At 39.7% G+C, this 27,001-nt stretch overlaps 5 protein-coding genes across 6 annotated transcripts; 3 read left to right on the top strand and 2 right to left on the bottom strand.

Annotated features, from left to right (window-relative positions):
• Positions 1-102: 102 nt before the first annotated feature.
• cfap210 (cilia and flagella associated protein 210) lies at positions 103-4,824 on the bottom strand. The gene is made up of 9 exons (XM_077537309.1): positions 4,695-4,824; positions 4,110-4,309; positions 2,856-3,029; positions 2,457-2,662; positions 2,034-2,190; positions 1,816-1,955; positions 868-1,060; positions 619-783; positions 103-554 (listed from the first exon to the last, which is right to left on the bottom strand). Exons 1-9 carry the CDS (start codon positions 4,741-4,743, stop codon positions 204-206), a joined length of 1,635 nt encoding a protein of 544 aa, XP_077393435.1. The 5' UTR covers positions 4,744-4,824; the 3' UTR covers positions 103-203.
• A 956-nt stretch (positions 4,825-5,780) lies between these two features.
• Positions 5,781-14,908, top strand: phgdh (phosphoglycerate dehydrogenase). The gene is made up of 12 exons (XM_077537310.1): positions 5,781-6,087; positions 7,690-7,841; positions 7,924-7,989; positions 9,721-9,775; positions 9,949-10,047; positions 10,151-10,283; positions 11,483-11,631; positions 11,892-12,044; positions 12,381-12,519; positions 12,857-12,984; positions 13,066-13,288; positions 14,608-14,908. Exons 1-12 carry the CDS (start codon positions 5,950-5,952, stop codon positions 14,760-14,762), a joined length of 1,590 nt encoding a protein of 529 aa, XP_077393436.1. The 5' UTR covers positions 5,781-5,949; the 3' UTR covers positions 14,763-14,908.
• Positions 14,909-16,112: 1,204 nt separating this feature from the next.
• klhl23 (kelch-like family member 23) lies at positions 16,113-20,419 on the top strand. The gene is made up of 4 exons (XM_077537308.1): positions 16,113-16,264; positions 16,610-17,833; positions 19,106-19,258; positions 19,347-20,419. The coding sequence occupies exons 1-4, from the start codon at positions 16,207-16,209 to the stop codon at positions 19,655-19,657; spliced, it is 1,746 nt and encodes a 581-aa protein (XP_077393434.1). The 5' UTR covers positions 16,113-16,206; the 3' UTR covers positions 19,658-20,419.
• A 629-nt stretch (positions 20,420-21,048) lies between these two features.
• Positions 21,049-25,454, top strand: ssb (small RNA binding exonuclease protection factor La). Its single transcript, XM_077536275.1, has 12 exons — positions 21,049-21,201; positions 22,424-22,481; positions 22,594-22,697; positions 22,897-23,071; positions 23,205-23,312; positions 23,403-23,506; positions 23,709-23,780; positions 23,864-23,906; positions 23,984-24,124; positions 24,207-24,393; positions 24,468-24,590; positions 24,692-25,454. Exons 2-12 carry the CDS (start codon positions 22,431-22,433, stop codon positions 24,769-24,771), a joined length of 1,188 nt encoding a protein of 395 aa, XP_077392401.1. The 5' UTR covers positions 21,049-21,201; positions 22,424-22,430; the 3' UTR covers positions 24,772-25,454.
• mettl5 (methyltransferase 5, N6-adenosine) lies at positions 24,792-26,880 on the bottom strand. 2 transcript variants are annotated; one of them, XM_077536277.1, is made up of 7 exons: positions 26,463-26,878; positions 26,257-26,371; positions 26,003-26,184; positions 25,778-25,860; positions 25,363-25,414; positions 25,239-25,288; positions 24,792-24,895 (listed from the first exon to the last, which is right to left on the bottom strand). In XM_077536277.1, exons 1-7 carry the CDS (start codon positions 26,560-26,562, stop codon positions 24,845-24,847), a joined length of 633 nt encoding a protein of 210 aa, XP_077392403.1. In that variant the 5' UTR covers positions 26,563-26,878; the 3' UTR covers positions 24,792-24,844. The 2 variants fall into 2 exon arrangements, with proteins under 2 accessions (XP_077392403.1, XP_077392402.1); XM_077536276.1 differs by having other exon boundaries at positions 24,792-25,288; positions 26,463-26,880.
• Positions 26,881-27,001: the final 121 nt, after the last annotated feature.

Here is a 27,001-nt window from a genome sequence, read left to right as displayed (position 1 = left end):
CTCAGCGTTCCATGATTTTACAATCCCAAATTGGGCAAATCTAATCCAGCACAACTAGTAAAACACTTTTTTTTTTTTTTTTTTTTTTTTTTTTTTTTTTTTTTAAAGATGCATGGAGATAGGAAATACAAGAATACAATGCTTTCTGAATTCAAAGTGAAAAAAGCCAGAATCAAGTTCTTCTTGGGCCTTCTGCGGGTGTTCTATAACCACATAAACCCAAGCCTCTTCTTGGCTTCGTCAATATCTACAACCTCGTGAATCTTTTTAATAACCTGCGTGCTCTCCGAGACGTATTTAGGCATTTGGGCACCACTGCTGTCTTGTACGAGGTAGCGAGGTCTTGCTCCCGTGAAGGCGGGACCGCCTGTTGCCCCCTCCTTGACGGCCTTGTAGAGTGGAAGCACGCTGCGCTGAGCGGCGGCGGCTGCATGGACCACAGCACTCGAGTACTGCTGGAAGCCAAGCTCCTCTTCAGCGAGGAGCTCCATCTTCTTTGTTTCAAACTCGTGCTCCGCTCGTTTTACTTGATGCTGCCTGGCTCCTTTCTGAGCCTGTATTGGAGCGAAATCAGTCAACTGTGAAGTAAACGTGAAGGTTTGCCTTCATTTTATTTACCATCTGGCATGCATTGAGGTCCTGTATCTTCTGGAGCTCCTGCCGGACGCTTTGGACCTTCTTTCGCTGTTCCTCGCAAAATATTCTGTCGCCTTCTTGTTTTGCTTGAAGAGCTTCTCTTTCTTTCTCCTTTCTGATCAGTTCATGACGCTCTTTCTCCTGGATCTGTTGGGAAAGCGTGACAAGTTTGCCAGAGCTTAATGAAGCACTTCAGCAAACATTCCAGAACAACACAACACATTTTGTTACCACGTGTTCCCTGTGAGCTGCGATTGACTTTATCATTTCCACCCTTTTCTGCTCCTCCTCCCATTGCTGCTGCATCCTCTGTGCTTCCTGCTCTGCGACAACCTTGGTGATGTTCTGCTGATTCTGCTCCTTCCGTTCCTGTTGAGCCAATATCAGCTTGTCCAAGATCGTCTCTCTGCGATTCTGGACCTCCCTGAGCAATGAAAACAAAAACTCATGCACCGTGGTTCTCTAGTCCGGATGACACGAAGCAGGAGATGAGATTTCTTCTCGCTTCTGTGCTTTTAACCACCACTGACCTCAGAGGTGGCAAATCCAGGTCCAGTAAGTATAAGTATAAATACCCAACCCAACCTTTCTTTTCTCTTTATTTCTTTTTTTTCTGACCTTTTCTCTGGTCTCCTGACCATTTAAACCTCACGACTCTGGCAAGATTCTGAAGTACCTGGTTAAGGCGAAGGGTAATGGGATATTTATAAGGTTTTAGGTGAATGAATGAGTATAAATTTATACGTATTTGCACGCACGCACGCAAACGCACGCACACATACACACACACACACACACACAAAAAAAGAGCAATGATGACAAGACGTTGAATCGGTAAGACTACCGAATGAACAATTCTGAGCTCTTTAAAAAAAAAAAAAAAAGTATAAATACCCAGCCACAGTTTGGCGTTAGCCAGAGGTGCTTCTACTGAACTGCTGAGTTGCATCTGTGGCTCAAGCCAAACTATGGTAGGGTTTTTGTTTCTGGACCTGGATTAGCCACCACTGACTCATTATTCAGTGAAGTCTGGCCGTAATTGTGAAAGGCTTATGCAGAACCCCAAATGTTCTCCAGGTCAGTCATTGCTTGGCAACTAGTCTACCACGTATATTATCGTGAGTCACTCGCGACCCTACGAGGATGCTCCGGGCTTTGAGAAGGTCTGCTAATTGTTACCTGAGCAACTCCTTCTCTTTATCTCTTCTTAACTTCGCCATCTTCTCCTTTGCTGAAAGGAACAGTTTCCTTTGGGCCTCCTCCGCCTCCTGTTTTTCCACATCCGCCGCCTTATTAATGTCTCTTTGAGTGAGATGCTCCTATAAAAAGATGTCAGTGTGTCATAAACGGACCACATTTTCTCCCCCCCCCCCCCCAGTGTTCTCGAATCTCCCCACCAGCTGAGCTTTCATGAAATCACTCTTCCGCTTGGATTGTGCCTGCTCCACCATTTTGTGCTCCAAATGATGGAGTTCTTGAAGCCGTTGAATTTCCTCACCGTCCTTCTTTGTCTCCTGCTTCTGTTGCTCTCTTTTCAGCTGATTTTCCTTCATCCTACAGGACACGTCAAAAACAAATTAAGCTACATATTCAAGGAACTACAGATAAACATTTGAACGAGACTCATTGAGGTCCTTATAATCAAAGTACATGAACAAAAACGTTGACAGCTCATTTGAATGGTACTGTAAGTTTTATGCATGACAGCCAAAATACTGTGTAAAAAAAAAAAAAGACATGCACATATGTAGTCCATATTTAAAAATGACATTTTGGTCATCTGGTAACGCCATCGAAAAACGACCTGCTTTTTCACCTACTGCTTCTGCAGTTCTTCAGCAAAAGCTTTGCCCTCCTCTTTCTTCTGTTGTGCTCGTTCCTGCTCTTTTTGGAGAGCTTCATCCTCTCTGGCCTTCACCATCTCCACGTAGTCTTTGTCCAAGTCCTTGGAGGTGTTCTCCCTCCTTTGCTTCAGCTCTATCTGGGCTTCCCTTTCCTTAAGAACTTCTGTTAACAAAAGTGCGCGCTGTCAGGAGAAAAAAAGAAAAAAAAAGACAGTAAACACAATTGCTGTTGCCCTTCCAAATGTTTACAGTAATTAGACTTTACTACAAATGACTGTTACACTGCTATGTTATCCTCAGATCTCAGCATTCACACAGACTTTCTAGGTCTCACATCAAGTGTACCCCAGAAGAAGAGATGTGCACGATACTAACATGTAATCCTTTGACTCGCTCCGTTTCATAGTAGAGCTGCTTCTTTGCCTTCTCGATGTCCTCTTTCCGCTTGTCTTCACGATATTGGGCCTCTTCCATGTCGATTTGTTTCCTTTTCTCCTCCTCCATCTGGTCCCGGAGCTTCTTGGCCTCCAGCTTCTTCTGTCTTTGACACTTGGAAATTAAAGCACAAGCCGTTTTTGACATGTTCGTCTTGCAACCTTGCAAGGAAGCAGGGGTGGCATTTTCTTCAGATAAACACAGGCCATTGCATCTAAACGTCTTCTAAAAGCAGATTAATAAGTCATCTGCTATTGAAATAAGTCCTAATTGAAATGCTTATTTTGAAATCAAGACAACCGTCAATGTGTTCAGAGGAGGGTGCAGGAGAAATGAAAAGGAGTTGACACAAAGTGACGATCATGAAGATGTGAGTGAAAAAAGTTTGAAATACTAAACTATGTTGATCAATTTTCTTATTAATTACAGTAAAAGTACAATTGATTCTAAGTTTAGATTTTTACATATTTATCTGATCTCTTGCTTCCACGTTTCTTCACTGATTAAAAATATTCCAATTTAAACAGTAAGTTCATTCCAGTTCCCGCAGATTTCAAAATAAAAAAACAAAATTAAAATAGCACGTAATTACCGCCATTCCCCAAATTTTCTAATTAAAAGACCCAAAGGAAGACAATGCTTAATATTTACCGCCTGCACCTCCAATTTCCATTTTCACCTCCAATTTTCAAAATCCACCCCCCACACACAATTATAACCCATTTTCATTTTTATGTCTAACTGCCACATTTCTTGACTTGATTCAAGTCCTTCCAACTTCAAACTGTTTAGCTCATTCCCAGTATCCAAAATTAACCAATTTTCAAAATAAAAAGCTCAAAATCAGGACATTTTTACAGACCTCCAATTTCTACATTTCTTGACCGACTCAAACCATTTCAACTTCCAACTGTTCATTTCATTCAATTCCAGAAATTTACAGACTTTCAGAACTGCCCCAAATTAAGACATTTTTAAATAATTACATCTAATGTATCAGTTTCTCACCAGATTCAAACCTCAAACTCTACATTTAATTCCCCAAATTCGTTTTTTTTTGTTTTTTTTTTTAACAAATCTCCAAATTAATACCTCCTCCCCTCTTCATCATCATTTCTTGACATTTAAAGCTTTGCATTCCATGCAAAGAGCTCCTAACTGTTTGTTTTTGTAACCAACTACAAGCCGACTTACAGCAAGTGTGTTGGGCCACATTTCAGCCATCTGTTTGGATTTCACGTGCAGGGCCTGCCTCTGCCTGGCGGCCTCCATCATGCGTTCCTTCTCTTTGTCCACGCGGTTGATTTCATCCTGGATCCTCAGCCAGTCAGCCTTGGATAAAACGGTGACCTGACGGAGATCCGGAGGCTGGATTGTCTCATTGGTGTCTTCAGCTGAAAGGACCAAGAAAAATGAAATAATTTACCAGTACCATTTACCATCAAGTTTTTTGTTTGTTTTTTTTTTGTCAGAATGCACGAAGAATTATCATTGATGCTCATATTCATATTGTTTTAGGCAAGAGACCACCCAAGACTGGTCGCCAGCCATTCATCGAGCACATTTAGAAAAACAAGCTTTGGACAATTTAGAGTTTTCAGTGAACGTAACCAGTTAAAACACCATGCAAGCATGATGAGAATGTGCAATTTTTTTTCTGTGAGATGGACGGTCTAAATACTGGTACACCGTGCTATCTTTGAATTTTTATATATTGATGGAAAATTAAAATCTATAGTGCTGTATAATTAATCAGGAAAAAATACAATCAGCTCTCACCCCTTTTACTGGGTCCTCTCTGTTGGACATGTTGAACCACTGATGACATTTTGTTTTTGTTTTTAATTTCCCCTGATTATAATTGGTTAAGTTCCTATAACTAACGCAACATGTTCTAACTTTTTCGTCGTCACAGTTGAATCATTTGTTGCCTCGTATCCAAGCAACCCATTTGAGGTACTCCCGCTTGCTGACACAGGAGGGTGCTGTTGGTCAAGATTCTACTTGTGCTTCTCGGAATAAAAAAATAACGATCTATAATCTTAGTTGGAAAAGAGTCTTTTATTAGCATTATTATGGCTGCTGTTTTTGTTTGGCAATTTGTAGCAAATGCAGGCAGAGACATGCCTTCAATTGGTTTTCATTCACACATGAAAGACCAACATTTTAAACCATATTTGTTGGCGACTTGTTTTTGTTTTATTTTCTTCAAATTGTAAATATTTTTCCACAAAAAAAAATGGGGGCGAAGCGTCCCCTAGTCCCCTATTACACCGCTGCCCCCCCCCCCCCCCCCCCCCCCCAAAAATGCTTATTGGCGGTTTGTCATTGTTTTTGTTTTTCTAGAATTGTTGTTGTTTTTTTGTGGTTTAAAAAAAAAATACAGCATATTGAATCCGCCCCCAATTCATTTAGAAGTTTTTAATGTGATTTAATGTTTACTTGACTTATTCGTTGTTGTTGTTTTTTTGTTTTTTTGTTTTTTTTTTTGTGTACGGACGGTACTAACAAAAATAAATACAGTTACAATGAACCCCTAGCGCTCATGTATGATATTAATTGACAAAGATTAAAATAAAGGACATTTCCGCTCTAATTTTTGTTAGTTAATTTTATAAACATGAGATGTACAGTTTGAGTTCATTTTTATTTTATTTAATTAACGGATTTTTTCCCCACGTTTCAGTTACTTTGTTAACTTTCGTTAACTATAATAACCTTGGTGCAAACCAGTCAGCACAATTCTATTTAAGCCCTGGGGCCTGACCGTTTATTTGCCAATGCGCAGATCTCACCAGTCAGCTGGTCACGTTGGTGAGACGCACGCTAGGGGGCGTGTTTTCCTCCAAAAAGGGGGCCGTCTTTCACAGCCGCCCGGCCATTCAAAAGCAACGAGCACGAGCAACTTCCCGGAGCCTCAGTGGTCGCAGAAGCCGTCTTGCAGCACTCCTCCTCTCCAGAACTAGTTGTCCATTCATCAGCAACCCTTCCTTCACGGGAGACCTTCTTATACAACACACAAACCCCCACAAAGATGGCCCCCATCTCCATTAAGAGCGTTCTGATCAGCGAAAGCGTGGACCCTCGATGCAGGAGCATCCTGGAAGAAAATGGCATCCGAGTAACGGAGAAGCACAACATGAAGAAGGAGGAATTGATCGCCGAGATCAAGGTAGGAATGCCATCGGATGTCTGTATTGCGTAACAACCTCTTCCAAACACTGTATCCTCACGTATGCCTCGGGAGGGAAATGCATTCAAAATGCATCTCACCACTTTGCAACTTCCACACTGATATATATATATATTTTTTAAGCTGACTGTAGTTCAGCTGTAGATGAGTTTGTTTTTATTGTGTGCAGTGTGTTTGGTAAGCACCGCCCTACCCGGACAAGATGATGCAATTCAGCCCATCACTTTCTAGTAGAGCTGCTGCTTAGCCTGGCATAAAATGGTGCACGTGACTCACACACTCAAGTAAAAATATTTCCTTTTTGACCACAGCAGCCACGCGTATGCAGTGTAATGCTGCATCCTGCAGCTGATTAAACTTAAACTTATTCAATTGAAACCAGAGCTGGTAAAAGTACTTAAACTCCTTACTTAAGTAAAAGTACTTATTCTTGTGTAAATAATAATCAAACTGGTGAAAAAAAAAAGTACAGTGCGGTTTCAACTCCTTTTAATTAAAGCAAAATATGAGATTTATTATTCGTGTTGATTATTCAACAACTAATCCATTTTCAAATTAGTATTGTTTTGGTATTCTATGTAGCGAGCGAATGTTGTAAATATTACACAAATGCCTAAAAAAAAAAAAAAAACCCATTAAATTATGCATGTCCTTTTTTGTGGTGGGGGATGAGGGGGGAACCAAAATTTGAGGTTCAAACAAGCTTCAGAAAAGCCGCCACTTGGCTGAAATAGTAAACAATCGAGCAATTTAAGCTACTGTAATGCCCTCACATTATATGGGCAAGGAGAGCCACAGTTATCGAGGCACTTTCAGCTCTTGTATGGGACAGAAGGGGCTGCTGCAGGCTACAACTCGAGCCCAGACGCTCACGCTGAACGAAGTTGCCAGACGAACCCCAGCCACTGATGTCAGTCACATCACAAATATTACAGTTGACACAGAAATTACATTTTATAAAAGTAGTTTATTATTATTATTATTTTTTTTTTTTTTACATTTTCTTTCATTATTGTCAGTGCAATTTTCTTAAATGGGAAAGTCAACGCAAAAATATGTTTCATTCGCCCCCTCTATTCTAATACTGCGTTTTTGGAATGTGACAAAACAGCAACAAAATCCACCTGTTTTTATCCATCTCAGGGGGCGGCCATTTTGACACCTGTCGACTGATGATGACATCACATTCGCAAGCTGAGCCATGATTGGTCATTACCTGAGCAACTGTGATGTCATTTTCAGTCCACAGCATGTGGGGCGGCCCGAGATGGATAAAAACGAGTGTTTTTTGCTGCTTTATCATATTCCACAAGCAAGGTATGACTTTGTGTGTATACAAGTCATTAAAAAAGTCATTTTCCTACAATATTTCTTTTTTAAATTAAAGGTTAAGGATGGGGTCTCTTAATAAGGCCCAGTGATAAACAGACGGCAGTTCAGCTGTGACAAGATGGAGGTGTAAACACAAGCAGCAACTTCACACTTTAAACTGCGGGCTAAGTGGCTAATACCGGTTTTCTGTGTTGACCTAGTGGATCAACCAGCCATGCGTGTATGAACCATCATGATATTGCTCCTCAGGACTACGACGGCCTGGTGGTGAGATCCGCTACCAAGGTGACGGCCGACGTCATCAACGCCGCCGGCAATCTCAAAATCATCGGGCGAGCCGGAACCGGCGTGGACAATGTGGACGTTGACGCCGCCACCAAAATGGGCGTCATAGTCATGAAGTAAGCGTGCGTTGATTGGGACAAATTTGTTGTTGAGATGGTCAGCGTTGTGAGCTAAACAGATGTCGAACATGTGGTGCAGCACGCCGAGCGGCAACACCATCAGTGCGGCTGAGCTGACGTGTGCCCTCTTGATGAGCCTTTCAAGGTATGTAGTTGTGTAGGGGTGGGTGGCCGATGGGAAACTTTAAATGACTTTAACTTTAACCAGACGTATGACAAAAATGTAGAAGAGTATCTTAATATATTTTATTTCACTCTTCAACTACAAAGGCTTAAAAGCAAACCAAAAATAACCACTTTGCTGTGATTTTTTTTTTCTTAAACACCCTGTGTTGTGTATACAAAGAGGACACTAACTGCCAGACAGCAAACCAAAAGAACAAGAACTCGTTTTGTGCTTGTTTTCACAAAAATCAATTCACTCAAAGATTTTAATTATATGTTACCGCGTCTGTCTCGTGTGTCATACAAAAATCCCCAAATTAATAGGCTGGTTCGAAGACTGTGAATGGTTCTTGTGAAAAACAAAGAAGATATCTGTTGTACTTTTGAGATTCTGGATAAAGTAAGGCAGATTTGTGTTTCATTTCATTGAACATATATCTGCTTTCTACTTTACCTGAGAGACGACATCTTCTTGACCTGTTTTGGTCACAGACTTATATATGACACGAATATCAATAGGCTCAAACCAGAAGGCAGCCATCTTACGTTGCCACTGTTATCGAAAACTTTTTTTTTGTTTTGTTTTTTTATTTGCTGAAAACACTGTTATCATTGTGTGTTTCACGCCAGGAACACTGTATGGAATAATGAGAGCCTCTCAAAGAACAAACGTCACTATTTGCATCGAACATTTAAAGAATATTATCTCAGTATTACGAATTCTAGCTGACAGAGGCTACGTTTACATTACACGGTGAAATTTGTCCCGATAGGCATTGCTTTGATTTAATTGACAAATGAATCTTTGAGAAAGACTCGGCGATACAGTGTACCTAATAATAAGAGACATTTTTAAATTTCATTCTTACCAATGAAATGTACACGTAGCGCTTCTCTCATGCTTATTGGTACAACTAAATGCCATTCATGGTGGGATTTTCGCCATAGAGACAGAAAACAACGTGGAAACGGCGAAGAGAAATCAATGTATTCAAGTTACTGTACATGGGCTTAGCAAGTAGCAAGATGGCCGCCAGTGGATTCACCTCCTTCTTCTTCTCTGGTGGGCAAATAGTCTTGAGGTTCGAGGCATTCTCAAGCGACGTCTGCCATCTAGTGGTGATCACTATAACTCAAAACTCTTCCGATACAGTAAACCTTTATTTTTGATTCCAATAATTAATTGAGGGCTACAATACTCCGACTGTGGGCCGCCAGTTGCCCATTCCTGATTTACATGATCAAGTCATGTAGTATAGTGGTACCTTGAGTTAGTCTTTAAACATTTTTTTTAATTGAAAGGAACAAATAGTCAAACACACAATTACAAAACAAGAACATTGGCAAGGAGCTGCTGTAGGTCAAAACTCACACCTAGATGCTCAAACGCATACTCGCCCGTCACTTTCCTGATATTACTCACTAGGCCACACCCCTTAAAGACACATATGCAACACTGGTTGCTGTTGTGGTTTTCGATTTCTCTCAAAATACAGTAATTATGCTTTTTAAAACCTGCTTATTCCTTTACATTCTATTTATTAGGTTTCGGTATACGTTTATAAAATTTTAATTCAAAATGCATAACAAAAAAATGGACTTAATTCATATTTTGTATACTCTTCAACTTTTTCAAGTTTTTCACTCATCTGCGAATGACCAAGCACATCTATTTATGTTAAAATTGTCACTCCTGTGTGTCCACTTGCAGAAATGTGCCTCAAGCAGCAATGTCCATGCGAGCCGGCAACTGGGATCGCAAAAAGGTGAGCGAGAGGCCGCGCTGCTGGCTGATTCTTTTCAGCCGCAGTGACGGATTACAGTCGCATGGCCGGCTCCATTGTCCAGTCAGCCGTCAGTAATTGCGACGCGGCGTTCTGATTCTGTGGCGCTTTTGATTCACTCAGCTGGGTCATTGTCAAATTTTCAAATGTTGCAGTTCATGGGTGCTGAGCTGTACAGCAAAGTGCTCGGAATAGTTGGACTTGGAAGAATAGGAAAGGAGGTGGCCAATAGAATGCAGGCATTTGGCATGAAGGTCGGTCAGCTTGTCACCATGTCACCATTCTAGTCGTACTCTGTGATAATCACATAAAGTGCAAAGGTAAGTGGATTTTTTTTGTTTTTGTTTGTTTTGTTAGACTATCGGCTACGATCCAATCACTCCAGTTGAAGTGTCAGCCAGCTGGGGGGTGGAGCAGATCTCCCTGGAGCAGCTTTGGCCTCTCTGTGACTACATCACGGTCCACACACCATTTATGCCCTCCACTGTTGGTGAGTGCCACCTAAGACAAGTTGCTAGATCCAGCAGATGACACACACGCACATCAGTCCCTAGTGTGATATTCAAATATCCTAGTGGGTGTGTCTCACATCATTTTCATGGCAATGGGACAGTTGGGATTGAACCTTAGACTACAGCAAGTGGTTTTACAAAAGTGTGAAAGAATTACCTAAATTCTGTTAATCTGGGTTTCTGCGTCTACGAGAGGTGTATACTATTAATATGATAGTGTTGTTTCTTCACTTTCAGTTTGTTGTGATGTTTATTTTTGATGCTATACATTCATTTAAAAGATAGATGGATCAGCCAATCAGATGTTTTTACTTTTTTTTTTAATATTTTAAAATATGTAATATAAAGCAATGAATGTGGATGAAATGCTAAATGCACAGAAAAATACAGTATGAATCTATGAAGAACAATGATTATGATACCAGAAATTTCATAATTATTTAATATTTCCCACATTAATAGAGAGTACTGTAGTTTTCTTGTTATGTAGCCAACTTATGTGATAGATGACTTGCTAATTTCCACAGTCCTTGTAAAGTGAAAACAAAAGATTTGTACATTTGACAAAAATTGCTAGGTATATAAAATGAGGCTTTAAAATCTCTCTCAAAATGCTTTGGGGAGGCTGCAAGTATCCCACTGGGGCCTCGTGGGGCTTTTCACACTATAACAAAGAGCCGCTAGCCACAAGCTAGCTCGCGAGCTATCAAGCTTCCGGGGCTCCTATCGATCTGCGAACGGGTGTCAGGCTCGTCGATGACATCACCTCCTCTTTGGGAATTTAAATAATGATACTGAGGTGTTCTGTGAATTGTGGCATCCAGGGAAGATGTGTTTTTGGGGTGAAGGCTTAGCTAGCTAACTAGCTAGCTAATTGTACGCTGTAGTGATAGAAATTGGTGACTCGCAATTGTGACACATAACCGCTAATACAAACTAAGGTGCTCAAGTTCACGAGATGCGGGCGTCACTTTGCCACGCCCAAAAAGGAAAGCAGAAATGGCGAAAAACAATTTTAACACCATATCTCCAAAATCTAGTGAGTTCTTAGTATTCTTCAACCATGAATAATGTATTGAGAAACAAATCTCTAAATTCACTCAGGGTTTGTACTAAATATGAAAACACAGACGAATTGTTCTTCAGTCTCATTTTTGCTGTTGCCCCCCCTCCCAAGGTCTACTCAATGATGAGACCTTTGCCAAATGCAAGAGAGGCGTAAAAGTGGTGAACTGCGCACGCGGTGGCATCATCGACGAAGCTGCCCTCTTCCGAGCTCTCGAATCCGGACAGTGTGGAGGAGCCGGCCTTGACGTATTTGTGGAGGCAAGATTAGCTTCAACTTGAGTCACTGTAACATTCTAATTCAAGTGAATAATCACATAGATTATGTCCTAACTACACAGCAATTGCAAAACATAGAACCAGTCGAGCTAATTTAATTATGTTTCCTGGTCATGTGGCACGTTTTGGTGCCGACATGTTCCAAGGCAGAATATACAATATTGAGCTCACTCACTTGCATATGCCATTTTGATCTTTATGACGATAGAAATGCAATAAAGTACAGCTGGTTTGTGCCACAGGAGCCCCCGCAGGACCGCTCGCTGGTCAACCATCCCAACGTGATCTGCTGTCCGCATCTCGGCGCCAGCACCAAGGAGGCGCAGGCGCGATGCGGCCAGGACATCGCGCTGCAGATCGTCGACATGGTGAAGGGCAACAAGCTGGTGGGAGCGGTAAGTTCGACAGTATCGTTTAGACCAAATAGTCTCCACACATGACACACAGATGTGTGAAATTGTAAATGTGAGTGGTTAAGTCATGTGGTAGATTGATCGGAAAAGTTAAATTTAGTCAGTGATGTGCTCTTGTGAAAGTCATTAGTTTTATTTGCTTATCCAATTTTGAAACATGAACACCACTTTGGACTCCCTGACTCTAAACTTTTTGTGTGTATTTTGCATGTCTTGGTTAACACTTATGAAGAAAATAACTTTTTAAATTGCAGACTTGGGGATAGTGTGAGCTCAAAATCTTTAGCTATTTCTTTTTTTTTTTTTTTTCTTGCGCAGGTAAACGCACAGGTTTTGGCGAGCACTTTCTCCCCGGACTCTTACCCGCTAATCAAACTCGGAGAGGCCATTGGAGCTGTGCTGCAGTCTTGTAGCGTGTCAAAGAATCCGCTGAGCCATGTACAAATCACTTCTGAAGGTGAATACTACATTATTGGTGTGTATATATATATATATATATAGTAAAACCCCGCCTCTTTCCGCATTATGTGGCCTCAAGATTGAAAGGAAGGTTTTTTTTTTTTTTTTTTTTTTTTTTTTTTTTAAAAGACAGTTGCTAAGCCTGTTTTGATAAAATCTGTTAGTGTGAGTACACTTTGCTCAAACCATTTGTCATCCTCTCATGGTGAAACTAGGATAGTACCCCCTCTGCTGGTGGGAAACATGCACTACATTTACTCTAATAGTAACTGATGAAGCTGTAAAAATAAAACTTTGTTCAACTTTGCTGTTTTGTTTTCTTTTTGATCGACCAGGAGACAGCATGAAGTCATCCGCCAGTTACATGACGGCCGCTGTGCTGGTCGGCCTGCTCAACGGAAAATCCGCCTCTTGCCCAAACTTCATCAATGTGCTGAGTCTCGCTGAGGAATCTGGAATCACGGTACAACTTTGACTCTTGTACAAAGCATCCTGGCGACCATAAATTGTGTAAATTGCGGCTTTTATCTGCTTCCTCCTCCAGGTAAACCAAAGCCACAGCGTGTCAAACGAGGCTTCTCCCGACGCGTGCACGGTGGAGATCACGGCCGACGGCTGCAGCTACAAAGCTAGCGGCACCGTTCAAGGTGGCAGACCGGTACTGCTGGAGCTGAGCGGCAGCGTGTTCAGACAGCCCGTGTCGCTCACTGGGAATCTGCTGTTCTTCAAGGCTTCTGCCAGTCCTCAGATGCTCGCATCGGTGGCTGGTGAGGAAGCTAGGAGGTCTAGTTCCGGGCTGGTAAACTTTTGGGCTCAACAGCCACGTTTGCTGTGATTTGATTTAAAAAAAAAAAAAAAAAAAAGATGGGTATTGTTTTTGTAAATGTGAGTTTAAAAACAAACAAACAAATATTACATGTAAAATAGTTCATTTGGTTACTAAAATTGAAAAATGAGTGAGTTATTGAAATGAAGACGTACATATGCATTTAAAAAATCAGTTTTATTAGTATTTTTTTTTTGTTTATTAATTTCAATTTACTTTAAAAAAATATATATTTCCAGTTTTTCATTCATTTAGCTCTTTTCCATAAAAGTTGGTTCATAGTAAATGTAGTTGACTTTTTAAATTTCATTTCATTTAATAATTAACTTATCGTAATGAATAAAATAAGTTATGTTTATGAAATCAGACATTTTACATTACATTAGAATTGTAAAACTTTTTATCCATTAATTGGTTATGTAATTTTAATTTAATCATAAAGAATAAGACTTAAGTATTTTCTTCAATTCATTTTAATTACATTTTTAATAATATATTTACTATGTTGCATTCATTTAGATATTTTCTTAACAATTAATTAAATTAAATGTATTGATATTTTTATAATTCATTAACACTGCATTTTGGGCTAATTAATAAAATAAAAGTAAAAATAATTACTTTTACATATACATTTAACATTTTTCATATCTATTTTGTTTATAAATGCTAAAATAAAAATGAGAATGAAATATTATCATAAATTTAAGTACCAAATATTAAACCAAAATATTTGATTTATAGTAAAATTATAATTACAGTACATAAAATAGATTAACAAATGTGTGAAAATATATATTTTACTTGTTTTTTGTTGTTGTTGTTTTTAAAAAAAAATCATATTAAACAAGTTAACCAGTCGTTCAATAAGAAAATTCATAATGTTTTAATTAACACTACAATTTTAATGCAATAGATATTACAGGACTCTTGATTATCTAAACGTCTGTTGGGGTGGATTAAAAAATGGTTTGTGGCCACCGCGGGTCTGCTCTCTATATTGTGCTACTGAAAATTATTTGTGACAATTCTTAGTGTGGTGCATACAAATTAGTTTTAATTCCATTATAGATTAGATTCAGGTGGCAGCACAGTATCCTAGTGGTTACCACATTTAGACACATACCATGGAAAATAGATGGATGTCAGTTTTAGTCTGGTCTTAAAAGTGACGACGTCAAAGGGCTTAATTCTAGCGTTTGTATTGATTTATTTCTCCTTTAATTGCACACCAATTTTCTCCCATTTTCTTCCTTTTAGGCCTGCTGGCCACAGAGGGAGTACAAATCGAGTCTTTCAGTGCTCCCGCCGAGCGCTTCGGCGATAGCTGGTACTGCGTGGGGGTGTCTTCTCTGCTGCGAGACCTCTGTACCTTGAAGCCGTTGGTTCAGGAGGCGGCTCAGCTCAGAGCTTGAAGCAGGACTGCCGCACACATTTGTGTCTTACTGATCCATCTTTGCCTTAGCTTTCAACAACTAACATTTCCAGAGCCAGTTGCAACCGACATTCCAGCGTTAGGATGTTTTTCACTCTTTTGTCAGTAAAACTGATGAAAAATGTGCTTCTTGGACTGCTGTGTTGAATTATTATTTTTTGTTTATAATTGTACATGCTTACAAGATGTGTCTTTGTTTTGATGCACAAAGAAGAAATATTTGAAGTTTTTTTTTTTTTTTAATGAAGTAAATAGATATGCAAGAGGTTAACATTTACACAAAATATGCAAAATATAAATCAGGTAACCATGAACGTAGGTATAAATTATAATGCAACTCAGCAGACACCATATTGGGATGCAACTGCCCAAGCTGCTGTATATGAGAGCTGTTTCTAAACGTTTGGCTATGTAGCTACTGAAATGATCTTTCAAAAATAATACAGCTTTTGGGTCCTCGTTTTACGACATATAGATAAATTTATATAGGGCGATAAACGATTTTGTTCGTAAATCGGAACTCATCAAAAGTTACAGCTATAAACATGCCCTGTATTTTGTATAAAAACATTTCAAGACGACATTAAAACCCTTCGGCGTTATTGTGACCGGTTTTCGGCTTTTTGATGGTTCTGACCAAGTCATTTCAAAATAAGATTATGAGTCAAACGAACAACCGTAAACGTGCCGCGTGTTACGACGGTACGCGCCGTTCGTAACGTCGAGACGCCGCGTAAAGAGGGCTGACAGTTTCATTCAAAACATATTTAATGCCATTGTAAAGCAAAAGCATATTTTCTTGATTCTGCAGGTGTACCTAATGAAGTGGCCGTAACGAAGAAAAGTACTGTAAAATTGATTGATTTAAAAAAAGAAAAACATCTCACCAAATGTTGGAGATTTCTGAAATTATATTTTATACCGCTATAGTCCGAAGCAATCTCATGTACGGGTCACGTTAATCCCGTGGGATTAGGTCAAACCTTGGCCACAGTGGAATTAGATTCACAACACCATGGCAACGACGAGAACGAGAGAAAAACACGAGTGGGAACTTGGCTTCGGAAGGGGGGCGCGCTCATTTGTATACGATTTGTATTCCAGGAGGGAGACTACTTGGCTGTCTTTGTATGGCGCAGCGTGGTCACGGGACCGTGGAGGTTATATTTAGGAGGTGAGAGAAAAAGAGAGAGAGAGTGCACACTGCACATAGCGGTGTGAGTGGGGTCGGGACTGTCTTTTTTTTTTTTTTTTTTCAAGGGCGTGCAGCAGGGAGAAGAAGAGAGGTGGGTTGTGGGGGGGGGGGGGGGGGGGGGGGGATGGCCGCTGTTGCATTGCACACAACCACCAAAATAGGACAGAAGCACCCGGCTGTGACGTCCCTGCGTGCTCTAAATTGAGCCCTGTGGGTTTTTATTGTGTTTATGGAGAGGAGCAACCAGAAAAGACAGTCATCGAGGAGCATTCATGGACAAAAGAAAGGTGAGTTTGGGATTCTATTGTTGAATACAAGTGGCAATGCTGTGAATAATATATGATGTTGAAGAGTATTTAGGTTGGCAGTATGGTGGACTGTCATATAGGTTCAGAGTTTGAATCTCTCACATTTAGTTGTATTTTTTTTTATTTTTTTTTATCAAATACAATATATCATTGTTGAAGGGAACAGTATGCGATTGATAAATTCATAAGGAAAAATTTTATATCTTCATTAAAACGTTAGTGGAACTTTCCCATAATCGTAGTGAGAACAAGCAGGTTTGAAAATGGATAGATGAGTATTGATGCTATCATTTCATGAACTTTGTCGACTGTTTTTCGCTGCAGATACAATGTCACACCAGCAGAATGAGGGCTACACCTACGAGTTCTGCGACCCAGACCACCCGGCCGAGCTCCTGGATGCTCTCAGGCATTTCTACCTCAATGGACTGTTTACCGACATCACCCTGCAATGTGCCGATGACTCTGTCCAGGTTTTCCGCTGCCACAAGGCGCTACTGTCCGCCAGGAGCTCCTATTTCCAGGTCATGTTCACGGCTGATATGAAGGAAAGGTCCAACAGTGTCATCAAGCTGGTCGGGGTGGATCGCGAGGTTCTGGCGGTTCTGATCGACTACGTTTACACGGCTCGAGTGAGCATCACGGAGAGGAATGTGCAGAGTCTGCTGGAGGCCGCCGACCTGCTCCAGTTTATCTCGGTCAAACGGGCGTGCGAAGACTTCCTCGTTCGCCTCCTGGATGTGGACAACTGCCTGGGCATGCACGCGTTCGCTCAACTCCACCTGTGTCCTCGTCTGGAGCGCGAGGCCGGCAGGGTGATCCTGAGCAGGTTCGCAGAGCTGATCCAGCAGGAGGAGTTCCTCGAGCTGGATCCCGATCAGATTCAGGCACTACTGGCTACTAAGAAGCTTAGCGTGCCGAGGGATGAGCTGCTGATTGACGCGGTGGCCAAATGGGTGATCCACGACCTGGAGAACCGTATCCGTCACGCTGTGGACCTTCTGCAGTCAATCCCTCTGGACCTGGAGCTTGACTTCAAGGCTACTTTGGACCTGAACAGGCAGTGCTTAGCAGGTAACGTCGAGAGATTTAAATCAATAATCGTGCAGGCTTCAAGACCCAAAAGTAAAACGATAAGCACAGATGGAAAAACAAGCTTGTACATTATTGGAGGTTACTACTGGCACCCTCTTTGTGAAGTTCACATTTGGGAGCCTACAAGCGACACGTGGCTGCGAGGAAAAGACATGCCGGACCACGCGAGAGAGAGCTACAGCGTCGCTTTACTAGGGGCAGATGTCTACGTGACAGGAGGCTACAGGACCAACACAGTCGAGGCCATTGACACGGTTTTTATTTATAACTGTGATTATGACGAGTGGACGGAGGGTTGCCCCATGATTACAGCCAGATACTACCATTGTTCTGTTGCTTTGCATGGCTGTATTTATGTCATTGGAGGCTACAGAGGGGGCGCTCCGGAGCAGGAGACAGAATGTTATGATCCACTAAAGAAGAAATGGTTCCCTGGGGCAAGAATGATCCAAGGTGCGCATTAATTGCTTGTTATCATATGAACGGTGGCAAACAATGCGTGCAATGCCGTGCACAATTAAATTCATACCTTGTCATCCCACGTGGATGCCAACGTAAAGTACAATGTGTCACAAATTTGTATATAGGTTATATAATTCCTAGAACTTTTCTGTCACACCTTGTAAGGTATAAAAATGTGAATAATGAGACTAACCTATAAGGTAGCAAGGTGTATTTGAGAAAATCTGGTCTCTATATGTATCGTTTACATGTCACATGCAAGTTTTCCTCAAGTACACAGCTCAATAAATGCTGCATCATTTGGCAAAGACAGATGGTTTTCAAGTGGGACACTCACTGTCACAACAAGCCTTGTGCTAAATTGACAACACGACCTTTACTTTGTAAGTGCGAACGCTACACAAAAAAAACAAAATAGGACTCTTACTGTACTGCCATACTGCTAATATAGCGGAGACCTCCAAGGCTGAATTAGAAGTAGAACGTTTTCATTTTAATCATGGCATAGCAGGATAAATTTGTGGTAAGCATTCTGTATCCGCGCCGACAAGCCCAGCAGACACATAAATCCTGGTGCTATGTAAAATATTGTCATTAAAAGTACAACATGAGCGAAACAACGTAAATCACAGAAATATGTGGTAGCTATATGGAGAATGATGTTTCCATTTTGACTTAAATGCCAAAGAGAGAAATAACAAAAGTTAATAACTGCGCTATGTGTTTGTTCGTGCTGTATGTTAGCTAACAGGCTAATTCTACTTCATGGAGACGTTAGGTCTGAATGTGATCACACTGAACGCTCAAACAGTCCAATTTTTGGAGGAAACTACTCATGCTGCTTATAACTAGGCTTGGCGGCCACCCATTTAAAAATTTTAGTGAATTACTCTGATTAAGTTGGATTCACTTTTACCATTGAGTTTTTACGCATTTGAACATCTGCCATCCATCAGAAGAGTTCAACTCTAATGTGACAAAACTTCTGTTAAAATAAGTTAACATTAGTAATGCTGACATGTCGACGCCGAGCCTTGGTTTATAAAGGTGGGAACATGTGACCAAGTACTAACCAAGTCCCCCAAACAAGTCAATTACAGTGTTGAATAGACACATCTTATCTGTCAAGCTTGTGATTGACAGGTAATCTATTCAGCGTGTACCTTGCCTCTCACCCTAAGCCAGCTGAGTCATGTTTGCTCTATTTTCTCATCCACTAAATGGTGTGATGGTTTCCTTTGTTGTTGTTGTTGTTGTTTTAAGGTGTAGGAAATGCCACTGCCGGTGTGATGGGAGACAAAATCTACGTGACCGGAGGCCACTATGGATTCAGAGGGAGCTGCACGTATGAGAAAATCCAGGTCTATAGGCCAGATATCAGCGAGTGGAGCATTATCACAATAAGCCCTCATCCAGGTATCATTAAAAAAAAAAAAAAAAGGGAGGTAATTCTGTATATTTATTTTACATTATCATTTTTAAATTCCAACCCTCATTTTTCCAGAGTATGGACTATGTTCTGTGTCGCTTGAGAACAAACTTTACCTGGTGGGCGGACAGACGACAATTGCGGACTGCTACGACGCGCAGAGAGAAGAATGGAGCTCGATATCAGTGATGAAGGAGAGGAGGATGGAGTGCGGTGCTGCGGTCATAAATGGCTGTATCTACGTCACGGGGGGCTACTCCTACTCCAAAGGGACTTATCTGCAGAGCATTGAGAAGTACGACCCGCAACTGGACACTTGGGAGATTGTCGGGACGCTTCCTAGCCCGTCTAGGTCACATGGATGTGTCTGCGTGTATAGTGTTTAATGTTAGGATCGTTTTCATGCTCTTATGAATTGTTGCCAATTTAATTGGAACAAACAGAAGTGTTCATTGAATACTATGCAAGTATTAATGACTACGTACTTATTGAATCTACAAGTTGAAGACCTGTTACTTACCTCATATTATCACGAGACACTTTGTGTTGTTCTATAAGGGGCATGTAACAACCACTGAATTGGATATTAATTTATTCAAAAGAAATAGACTTTATTTATCAGAACAGCAGTGACCTCAATTGACTTTCCTGGGACTTTTAAATTGATTGTAGAAAACCAATTGCACTGCACTGAGATATTATTGTGTGTGTGTGCGTGTGGAAGAAATATTGATGATTCAGTTGCACATTTGTTCACACCAAAGCAATTGTTGCCGTTGGGTTTATACTCGAGTTATTTAATCACTACACTGCACTATACAGTTTATGTATGTATTACTTGATTGCTTCCTTGAAGGTGTTAAAGCAGGACGCTCGAATGGTTCATCATAATTTATTCAGTGAAACAATTATACATTTCTCCCTGCCACATTTGTTCAATTGCCATAAATATTTAATTTGTATCTGGAATATTGAATTGGGGTGTACCGGTCCCCTCAGCCAAGATGGGATAGGGCATAGGCTCGTATTATCTAATAAGGACAATAGTAAAGAATGGATTGATGGAGTATTATACTGTATATTGTGCTTATTGACACTGGTTGAAAAGGAGATTGTAAATTATATATATATATATATATATATATATATATATATATATATATATATATATATATATATATATATATATATATATATATATATATATAAAGGGGGCCTGGATATTTGAAGGCATGTTTGCTTGAGCAAAATACAACCCCCTATTAATTTGGCCCACTATTTTACGTTGTTAGTCCTGTAATACAGTATCTGCTTCAAATTTGTTCATATAAATGTGTTTATTCAATTTTTTAAATAATAAAATACAATAGGCTAGGCTCCATCGTGCAACCACAACCCCAATGAGACAGAAAAACTGACAAATGGATTCATTGTAAACAACACAATGTACATTTTATTTATTTTAAACATTTTTAATTAAATAATTGGTGAAAAAAAATTATTTAACACCACCTGTGATTTAAGAATGAATTATTATTTTATAAAGTTACTGATGGTGTTGTGCTACATGACACGGATTTGGTGCAGACAGCGCGAAGCACAAATATGTGAAAAAACACAGTTCATTATTAATAATTTACTAAAATAATTCAGAGGGAAAAACACCAGTGGAAGGTAAGAAACATGCAACGGTATAAACTTGAAGACGCCACACGCTAAATCACATTAAGTGACATTTGTGTGACGGCAGCGACACCCTGCGACAGTTCGTGACAATTGCATCTTTTGGATGTACTGACTGAGACGATTGCATTTTGTTCCTCCGGGCTTTCCGTAACACGCAGTCCCACATGTACAAACTGGTGACAAAGTGAACTCCTTTGGTTTGAACGACTTTTTTTTCCCTCCACCGGCGTGTATCAAGTGTATCGTAAGTACAGTAGACCCCTCCAATGTAAAATGAAATATCACTATATTTTTAAAGGTTCTCCCGAAAGATTTTCTTTGTTAATTTAAACACGACGCCCATGTTTAGCCTGTTTAAGCAGCGTGCTGTCTGTCGATAGAATGGAGTCACATAGTTAAACTGATTAAATGCGTGCTAAAGTTGTATAGCTACACTAATATTATCATAAATTCACGTCGTGGTATCAATATGAACGTAAATGATTTTTCTAAATGGGACCATCTATGGAGGAGAACGTCGTGTGGCCGGTATGCAACTGCGACATGATAGCTTGCTAGCATGCTACAGCACAAACGCAATAAGAACGTCAAGCCTCACGCCACAATGAGTAGCTCAGTGTTGGATTTAGTTTTTTGTATATATATATATATTTTTTTTAATGAGTACCCACAAAGGCTTTTCTTTTAGGGGCATTTTAATGAAGCTAAACCGCTGCTGCGGTTTTTCCATTTTGACAATTTAAGACATTGGTAATCCATTTTGCAAATTTAATTGTCATGTTTCCATTACAGGAGGAGACTTTATAATACTCACGCCATAATTATTATGTTCACTGCCATGGAGCCATATACCTATATATTTATGACCTGTTTAATACAAATTAACTCAAGCAAATATGATTAAATTAAATTCAATATGGAGGGTATGAAACTCAAAGTTGAGTTATTGGTCCTCCACTTGGAGAGGAGCCAGATGAGGTGGCTCGGGCATCTAGTTAGGATGCCTTCCAGGTGAGGCACTCCGGGCATGTTCCACTTGGAGGAGTTCGAAGACGCGTTATGTCTTCTGGTTGACCTGGAATGTCTCGGGAAGAGCTGGATGAAGTGGCTTGGGCAAAGGAAGTCTGGGCTTCTCTAACTTGTCTCGTGACCTGGCCTCGAATATACGGACGCAGGTGGATTGATATATTCAATATGGCAGCATAGTGATGTCACAATTTTATTATTATTTTTTTTAATGAGTTTTAATAGGCCCAAAGCTGAGGCAGAGAATAAAAAAAATGTATGTTTGTTAATGGTGTACTGTGCCAGTATTTTTTATTTTTTTTTTAATTATCCAACATAATATATTGCACATTATTTTGTGAACTCCAGTTTGAGAACCACTGGTTTATATACCGTGCTTGCTTGTATTTAATAAAAAGACCAAACTTCATATTAATTTGCATCATTTGTTTTGTACACAGACCAGTCATGTCTGAAGAAATGTCTCCAGTTGAAGTGAAAGTAGCTCGACAAGTTGAGGTAATCTATTATAATGATAATCATTATAATCAGTATGCCTGCACTGTATTCAGGCCATAAACATTCTGTATTATAATTTTAACGTTTACTGCTGTCCATTTCCTGCCTGCAGTACTACTTTGGGGATCACAATCTTCTGAGAGACAAATTTCTCAAAGAGCAACTTCAGCTTGATGATGGCTGGGTCACTGTGGAGACAATGCTCAAATTTAACAGGTTTGTGTGTTCGTTGCTCACTCACATTTCTTTTCCAGGATCCTTGTAATATTTAGGCTACAAGTTTGTTGTTGTATGTTTTCTATTGATGTAAAAAAAAACAGTTCAGCGCAGCAGTGTTTAGTTGTTACTGTGTATGTGTCAAATTAAAAAAAGACTTTTGTCCAGCCATGTTGAAATCTTAACATTCTCTTCACAGACTGAAATCTCTAACCTCAGACGCCAACGTCGTCATTTCCGCTCTCCAGAAATCAACAAGCAGCCTTTTGGAAGTCAGCGAGGACAAGACAAAAATCAGGAGGTGTCCAGAAAAACCTTTACCTGAACTGAACGACGAGTACAAAGACGCTATCAAACACAAATCTGTCTACGTGGTAAATTTTTAAAAATGTGTTGTTCAAATTACCGTCAATTAATTTATATTTGTTGCTACCCCCCCAAAAAATATACAATTTACATTGACATCATGTCATCCCAGTCTTTCACAATGCACATTCATTCCTCCAGAAAGGTTTTCCCTTGGGAACCTCCCTTGACGAAATCCAGGAGTGGTTGAATGGAAAAGGCAATGTCGAAAACATACAAATGAGGAGAGATATGGAGAAGCACTTCAAGGTAAAGTTCAAGTTCATTTAAAGTTGATTGTTGGGTCACATCATGCAATTTAGTGATGTGTGATAGGAATTAGATATCTTTTGTTGACAGGGATCAGTGTTCATCTGTTTTGACACGGAAGAGTCGTCCAAGCAGTTCCTCGAACGTTCTGACATCAAATCATTCAAAGACAATGACATGCTTGTGCTATCAAGGTAATGTATTACTGGATTATTAATTATTTTTATTATTATTTATTATAATGTAATATAACATAGTAAGTCATTCCAAAGTAGGAATACATTTTAACGATATATATTTTATTTTTATTTATTTATTTTCAATCATGCAAAATGACCTATGGATCATGATTGTCTAGCGAGACCTACAAAATAAAATGTTCTTTTTTGCTTTCAGGGAAGCCTACCATGCAAAGAAAGCAGAAGAGAGAAAACAACACAAAGCAGAGACAAAAGCAAAAGTGAAACAGTGAGTACACCACAGGTTTTTATTTAAAAAAAAATAAAAATAAAGTTTTAAACTAACATGCTCCTTACAAAATGTTTTCTCAGGGATAAGGAACAGCAAAAGAAACACACAGAAGAGAAAAATATGGTATGATCCCTCAATCGTCAAACAAGCTCAGTTGTTGGGAGGATTGCTCCAGCTAATGACTCGTTGCTGGCTTGCAGGACCAGCTGTTAGAAGAATACTCAGGTTCCTTATTAAATTTCTCTGGAGAGCTGCCAGATGTTTCCAGAGAGGACTTCCATGACGTGTTCTCGGGGCATGGACGAATCAAGTGGGTCGATTTTGCAAGAGGGGCCAAAGAGGTAAGTCAGGCGACTCGAAAAGTATTTGATAGTTGCAGCGTCAATCGTTTGGTTAATCAGATACGTTCCGACTCCCGACAAGGGCACCCTCCTCTTCGATGGAAATGCAAAGGAAGCATTTGAGAAGGCCAAAGAGGCAAATGACGGCGAGCTGAAAGTCAAGAATAACGTTGTCACGTGGAAGCTGCTTGAAGGAGAAGAGGAGAAAGAGGTCCTGAAGAAGATTATTAAAGCGCAACAGGAATCTCTCAGCCGGGGTAAAGAAAGAGGTAACGACTTCAGTCAAAGCAGCTGATCAAACGCAGATCGTTGCTTTAATTACAATATTTGGTCCGTGTTAAAGGCAGGGGGAAATCCGGCGGCAGAGGAAGAGGAGGTCGCAGAGGAAGAGGGGGACGAGATCAAGGCAAAACTCAGTACCAGGGCAAGAAGACGAAATTTGATAGTGATGATGAGGCTGAGGATGGTAATTATTTATTAGGCATATTTTTCAAGGGTTGGCTATAAACCGTATTTGTTGGAAATAAGACTTTGCGACAACTGTAATTTATTCTACTTTCCGTCTAGCGCCCGCTGCCCCGAAGAGAGAACTCGAGGAAGCTGATGGTCCTGCGGCAAAGGTGGCCAAAACTGAAAATGGATCTTAGAAAGGCCACACCGCGACCCATTTCTTTTGGACAAAACATTTATTATATACAAAGGAAAACAAGTCCATTCCAATCAAAAGCTGCAGGCTTTGGAGAAGCGTAGGAAGTCCACCTGAATGTCAACCTAGAGAACAATTTGCAAAGCTTGGTGTCAGTTTTCTGCTTTTGAAGTCCTTTCATGATGTTTCTCTTCAGACAATTTGATTTTTATGTATAACTTTCTGTTCTCGGAATGTAATTGAATTTCAACAGACCATTTGAGTTAGTTTTATAAGACTCCTTGTGACAAAAATCTGCCACTGTTTTCTTGTAGATTCCCTACTTTATTAACCAAAAAGCTTTGCTATTTTATGTTTTCATTAAGAGTTGCAAATAAGCCATGCATAACAATTTAACAGTTTTAATGTGCCTGTTCAGCAGCTGTCCAGATTGGGGAAAAAAAGAGTGTGAAGAGTATTTAAACTCACCGATTTCTTTTTGTGAAACTTGTAAGACGCTGGCAAGTCGTATCTCAGTTCTGGTTAACAAAAAAACAAACAAGAAGTCAAATACAGTACTTATTTCAGCTTTTCTGGTGTGCTTATATATTACCTGCAATGACTTCCATTTTCACTCCCCAGTCATTTGCCTTCTTTTGTATGTGCTAGAATGGGATAAAGGACATAAAAACGTGTCACACAGTTGCACTTGCTGTTTTTATTTATTGCCTGAAAAGTGAATAGTTTGCCAGGATGGCAAGAATTTTCCAACAGAATGAATGGACAAAAAAATTCCTACAAGATTTAATTTAATTAACAGTAAATACATGAATTACCAGCAGCCTAAAAAATGGCGTTCAGACAACTTTGAAAATAGTCTCAGTAATTGTACAGTGATGTAATTATTTTTTTAAATCACTTTCATCAATGTGTCTTATTGGATAGTTAAATGTTTCTTAAAATGTTGTCCGTAAAATTCTGACAAAACTAATTTTGGAGAGCAACAGCTCTTAAAATGCTATACTTACCTCGCGTGTTGATGTTTTATGGAGTGAATACACAGCTGTCTTTGCCATTGTTATAGCAGCTCCCAAAAACTTCATGTCCATACCTGAAGGAAAAGGGGTTCTAATTATGACTAACATTCTAATATGAAACTCATAAAAAGGCCATTACATGCATTTTAAACATTGTACTTAAGTCACCAATCGAAGATGCTTAATTGTGTGAAAATAGGTGAATTGCTTCCTCACCCTGGTTGTGTTTTGTTCCAAAAGGAGGATTCATGATGACTGTGTCAAATCTGTTGTAATTTTCAGCATTCAGTGAACACAAGTCACATTGGACCAAATCAACGTTGGAAAGCTCGAATTCATCCGCATTTCTTCTGAAAATGTCCAGGGCGTCGTTGTCAATGTCGAAGCCAACGCATAACCTTTAGAAGACATATCAGTGATGCTTACCCAATGATAATTCAGTATTAATATTCAAAAAGGTGGTGACTGACCCTGCTTCGAGCATCGCCGCTCCGATGCTGAGAACTCCACAGCCACATCCCAGATCTGCCACGAGTTTAGCCTCAATGTCATCAAACGTGTTATGTATCGTGTAAAGCATGCATGCTGCGGGAACAAAAAAATAAATAAAATAAAAAATTGATTCATTTCAAGAAAAGTAAACAAACGTTCCAGTGAGCGCACGTTGTTTACTCACCAGCGATATGTGCGCTAGTTGGATATTGTTCCAGAAGGATTTTGGGCTCTTCAAATGTATCCACTTGTTGTAGACAACTTTCCAACTCTTTAAGTTTCATCGCGTACAAAGTCCTAACTTGTTCATAGAATAAACCACAAGCTGATACTTTCCAGTTTAATAAAAAAAAATTCTCCGTAAATAAGACAACTTCCTTTTTGGTTGTATCAACCAAAACATACCGACTTGGAACCAAAACGCGTGAAATTATTTCCGCGCTTGTCGCATCACATAAAACTAGGAAATGACTCACTCTAATAATAATTTAAACGAAATGAAAAAAAAATAAATAATCAAAATGAAATAAAAACTATAATGAAAAAGCAAAATCTTCCATAACCCTGACAATTCAAAACAATTCAAGCATTTTAACCCAAATCATGACCCATATTATATTATTATGAATTATTCTATTTCAGATTATTTTTTTATTGTTATTATTATTATTATTATTATATAGGCGGGATCAAAATTAGGCCGTCTGTCCTGTTGCCTAGAAG

The sequence above is a fragment of the Festucalex cinctus genome, chromosome 11 (assembly GCF_051991245.1).
Source record: "Festucalex cinctus isolate MCC-2025b chromosome 11, RoL_Fcin_1.0, whole genome shotgun sequence".
Classification (NCBI taxonomy): Eukaryota; Metazoa; Chordata; class Actinopteri; order Syngnathiformes; family Syngnathidae; genus Festucalex; species Festucalex cinctus.
The sequence above is the reverse complement of the archived record's forward strand: the minus strand, read 5'-3'. Positions and strand labels throughout refer to the sequence as shown.

What these genes read in the sequence shown, in the direction of transcription:
- cfap210 (XM_077537309.1), bottom strand. Translation starts at nt 4,743, where the DNA reads ATGTCATCAGTGGTTCAACATGTCCAACAGAGAGGACCCAGTAAAAGG. An exon ending in ATTTCATGAAAGCTCAGCTG is followed by an intron (nt 1,956 to 2,033) that starts GTGGGGAGATTC and finishes ATCTTTTTATAG; the next exon opens with GAGCATCTCACTCAAAGAGA. An exon ending in AAAGAGAAGGAGTTGCTCAG is followed by an intron (nt 1,061 to 1,815) that starts GTAACAATTAGC and finishes TTCATTGCTCAG; the next exon opens with GGAGGTCCAGAATCGCAGAG.
- phgdh (XM_077537310.1), top strand. Translation starts at nt 5,950, where the DNA reads ATGGCCCCCATCTCCATTAAGAGCGTTCTGATCAGCGAAAGCGTGGAC. An exon ending in GCAACTGGGATCGCAAAAAG is followed by an intron (nt 9,776 to 9,948) that starts GTGAGCGAGAGG and finishes CAAATGTTGCAG; the next exon opens with TTCATGGGTGCTGAGCTGTA. An exon ending in TGTACAAATCACTTCTGAAG is followed by an intron (nt 12,520 to 12,856) that starts GTGAATACTACA and finishes TTGATCGACCAG; the next exon opens with GAGACAGCATGAAGTCATCC.
- klhl23 (XM_077537308.1), top strand. Translation starts at nt 16,207, where the DNA reads ATGGAGAGGAGCAACCAGAAAAGACAGTCATCGAGGAGCATTCATGGA. An exon ending in TGGGGCAAGAATGATCCAAG is followed by an intron (nt 17,834 to 19,105) that starts GTGCGCATTAAT and finishes TGTTGTTTTAAG; the next exon opens with GTGTAGGAAATGCCACTGCC. An exon ending in CACAATAAGCCCTCATCCAG is followed by an intron (nt 19,259 to 19,346) that starts GTATCATTAAAA and finishes TCATTTTTCCAG; the next exon opens with AGTATGGACTATGTTCTGTG.
- ssb (XM_077536275.1), top strand. Translation starts at nt 22,431, where the DNA reads ATGTCTGAAGAAATGTCTCCAGTTGAAGTGAAAGTAGCTCGACAAGTT. An exon ending in ATATGGAGAAGCACTTCAAG is followed by an intron (nt 23,313 to 23,402) that starts GTAAAGTTCAAG and finishes TTTTGTTGACAG; the next exon opens with GGATCAGTGTTCATCTGTTT. An exon ending in GACATGCTTGTGCTATCAAG is followed by an intron (nt 23,507 to 23,708) that starts GTAATGTATTAC and finishes TTTTGCTTTCAG; the next exon opens with GGAAGCCTACCATGCAAAGA.
- mettl5 (XM_077536276.1), bottom strand. Translation starts at nt 26,562, where the DNA reads ATGAAACTTAAAGAGTTGGAAAGTTGTCTACAACAAGTGGATACATTT. An exon ending in GCGGCGATGCTCGAAGCAGG is followed by an intron (nt 26,185 to 26,256) that starts GTCAGTCACCAC and finishes TGTCTTCTAAAG; the next exon opens with GTTATGCGTTGGCTTCGACA. An exon ending in GAAAATGGAAGTCATTGCAG is followed by an intron (nt 25,289 to 25,362) that starts GTAATATATAAG and finishes TTTGTTAACCAG; the next exon opens with AACTGAGATACGACTTGCCA.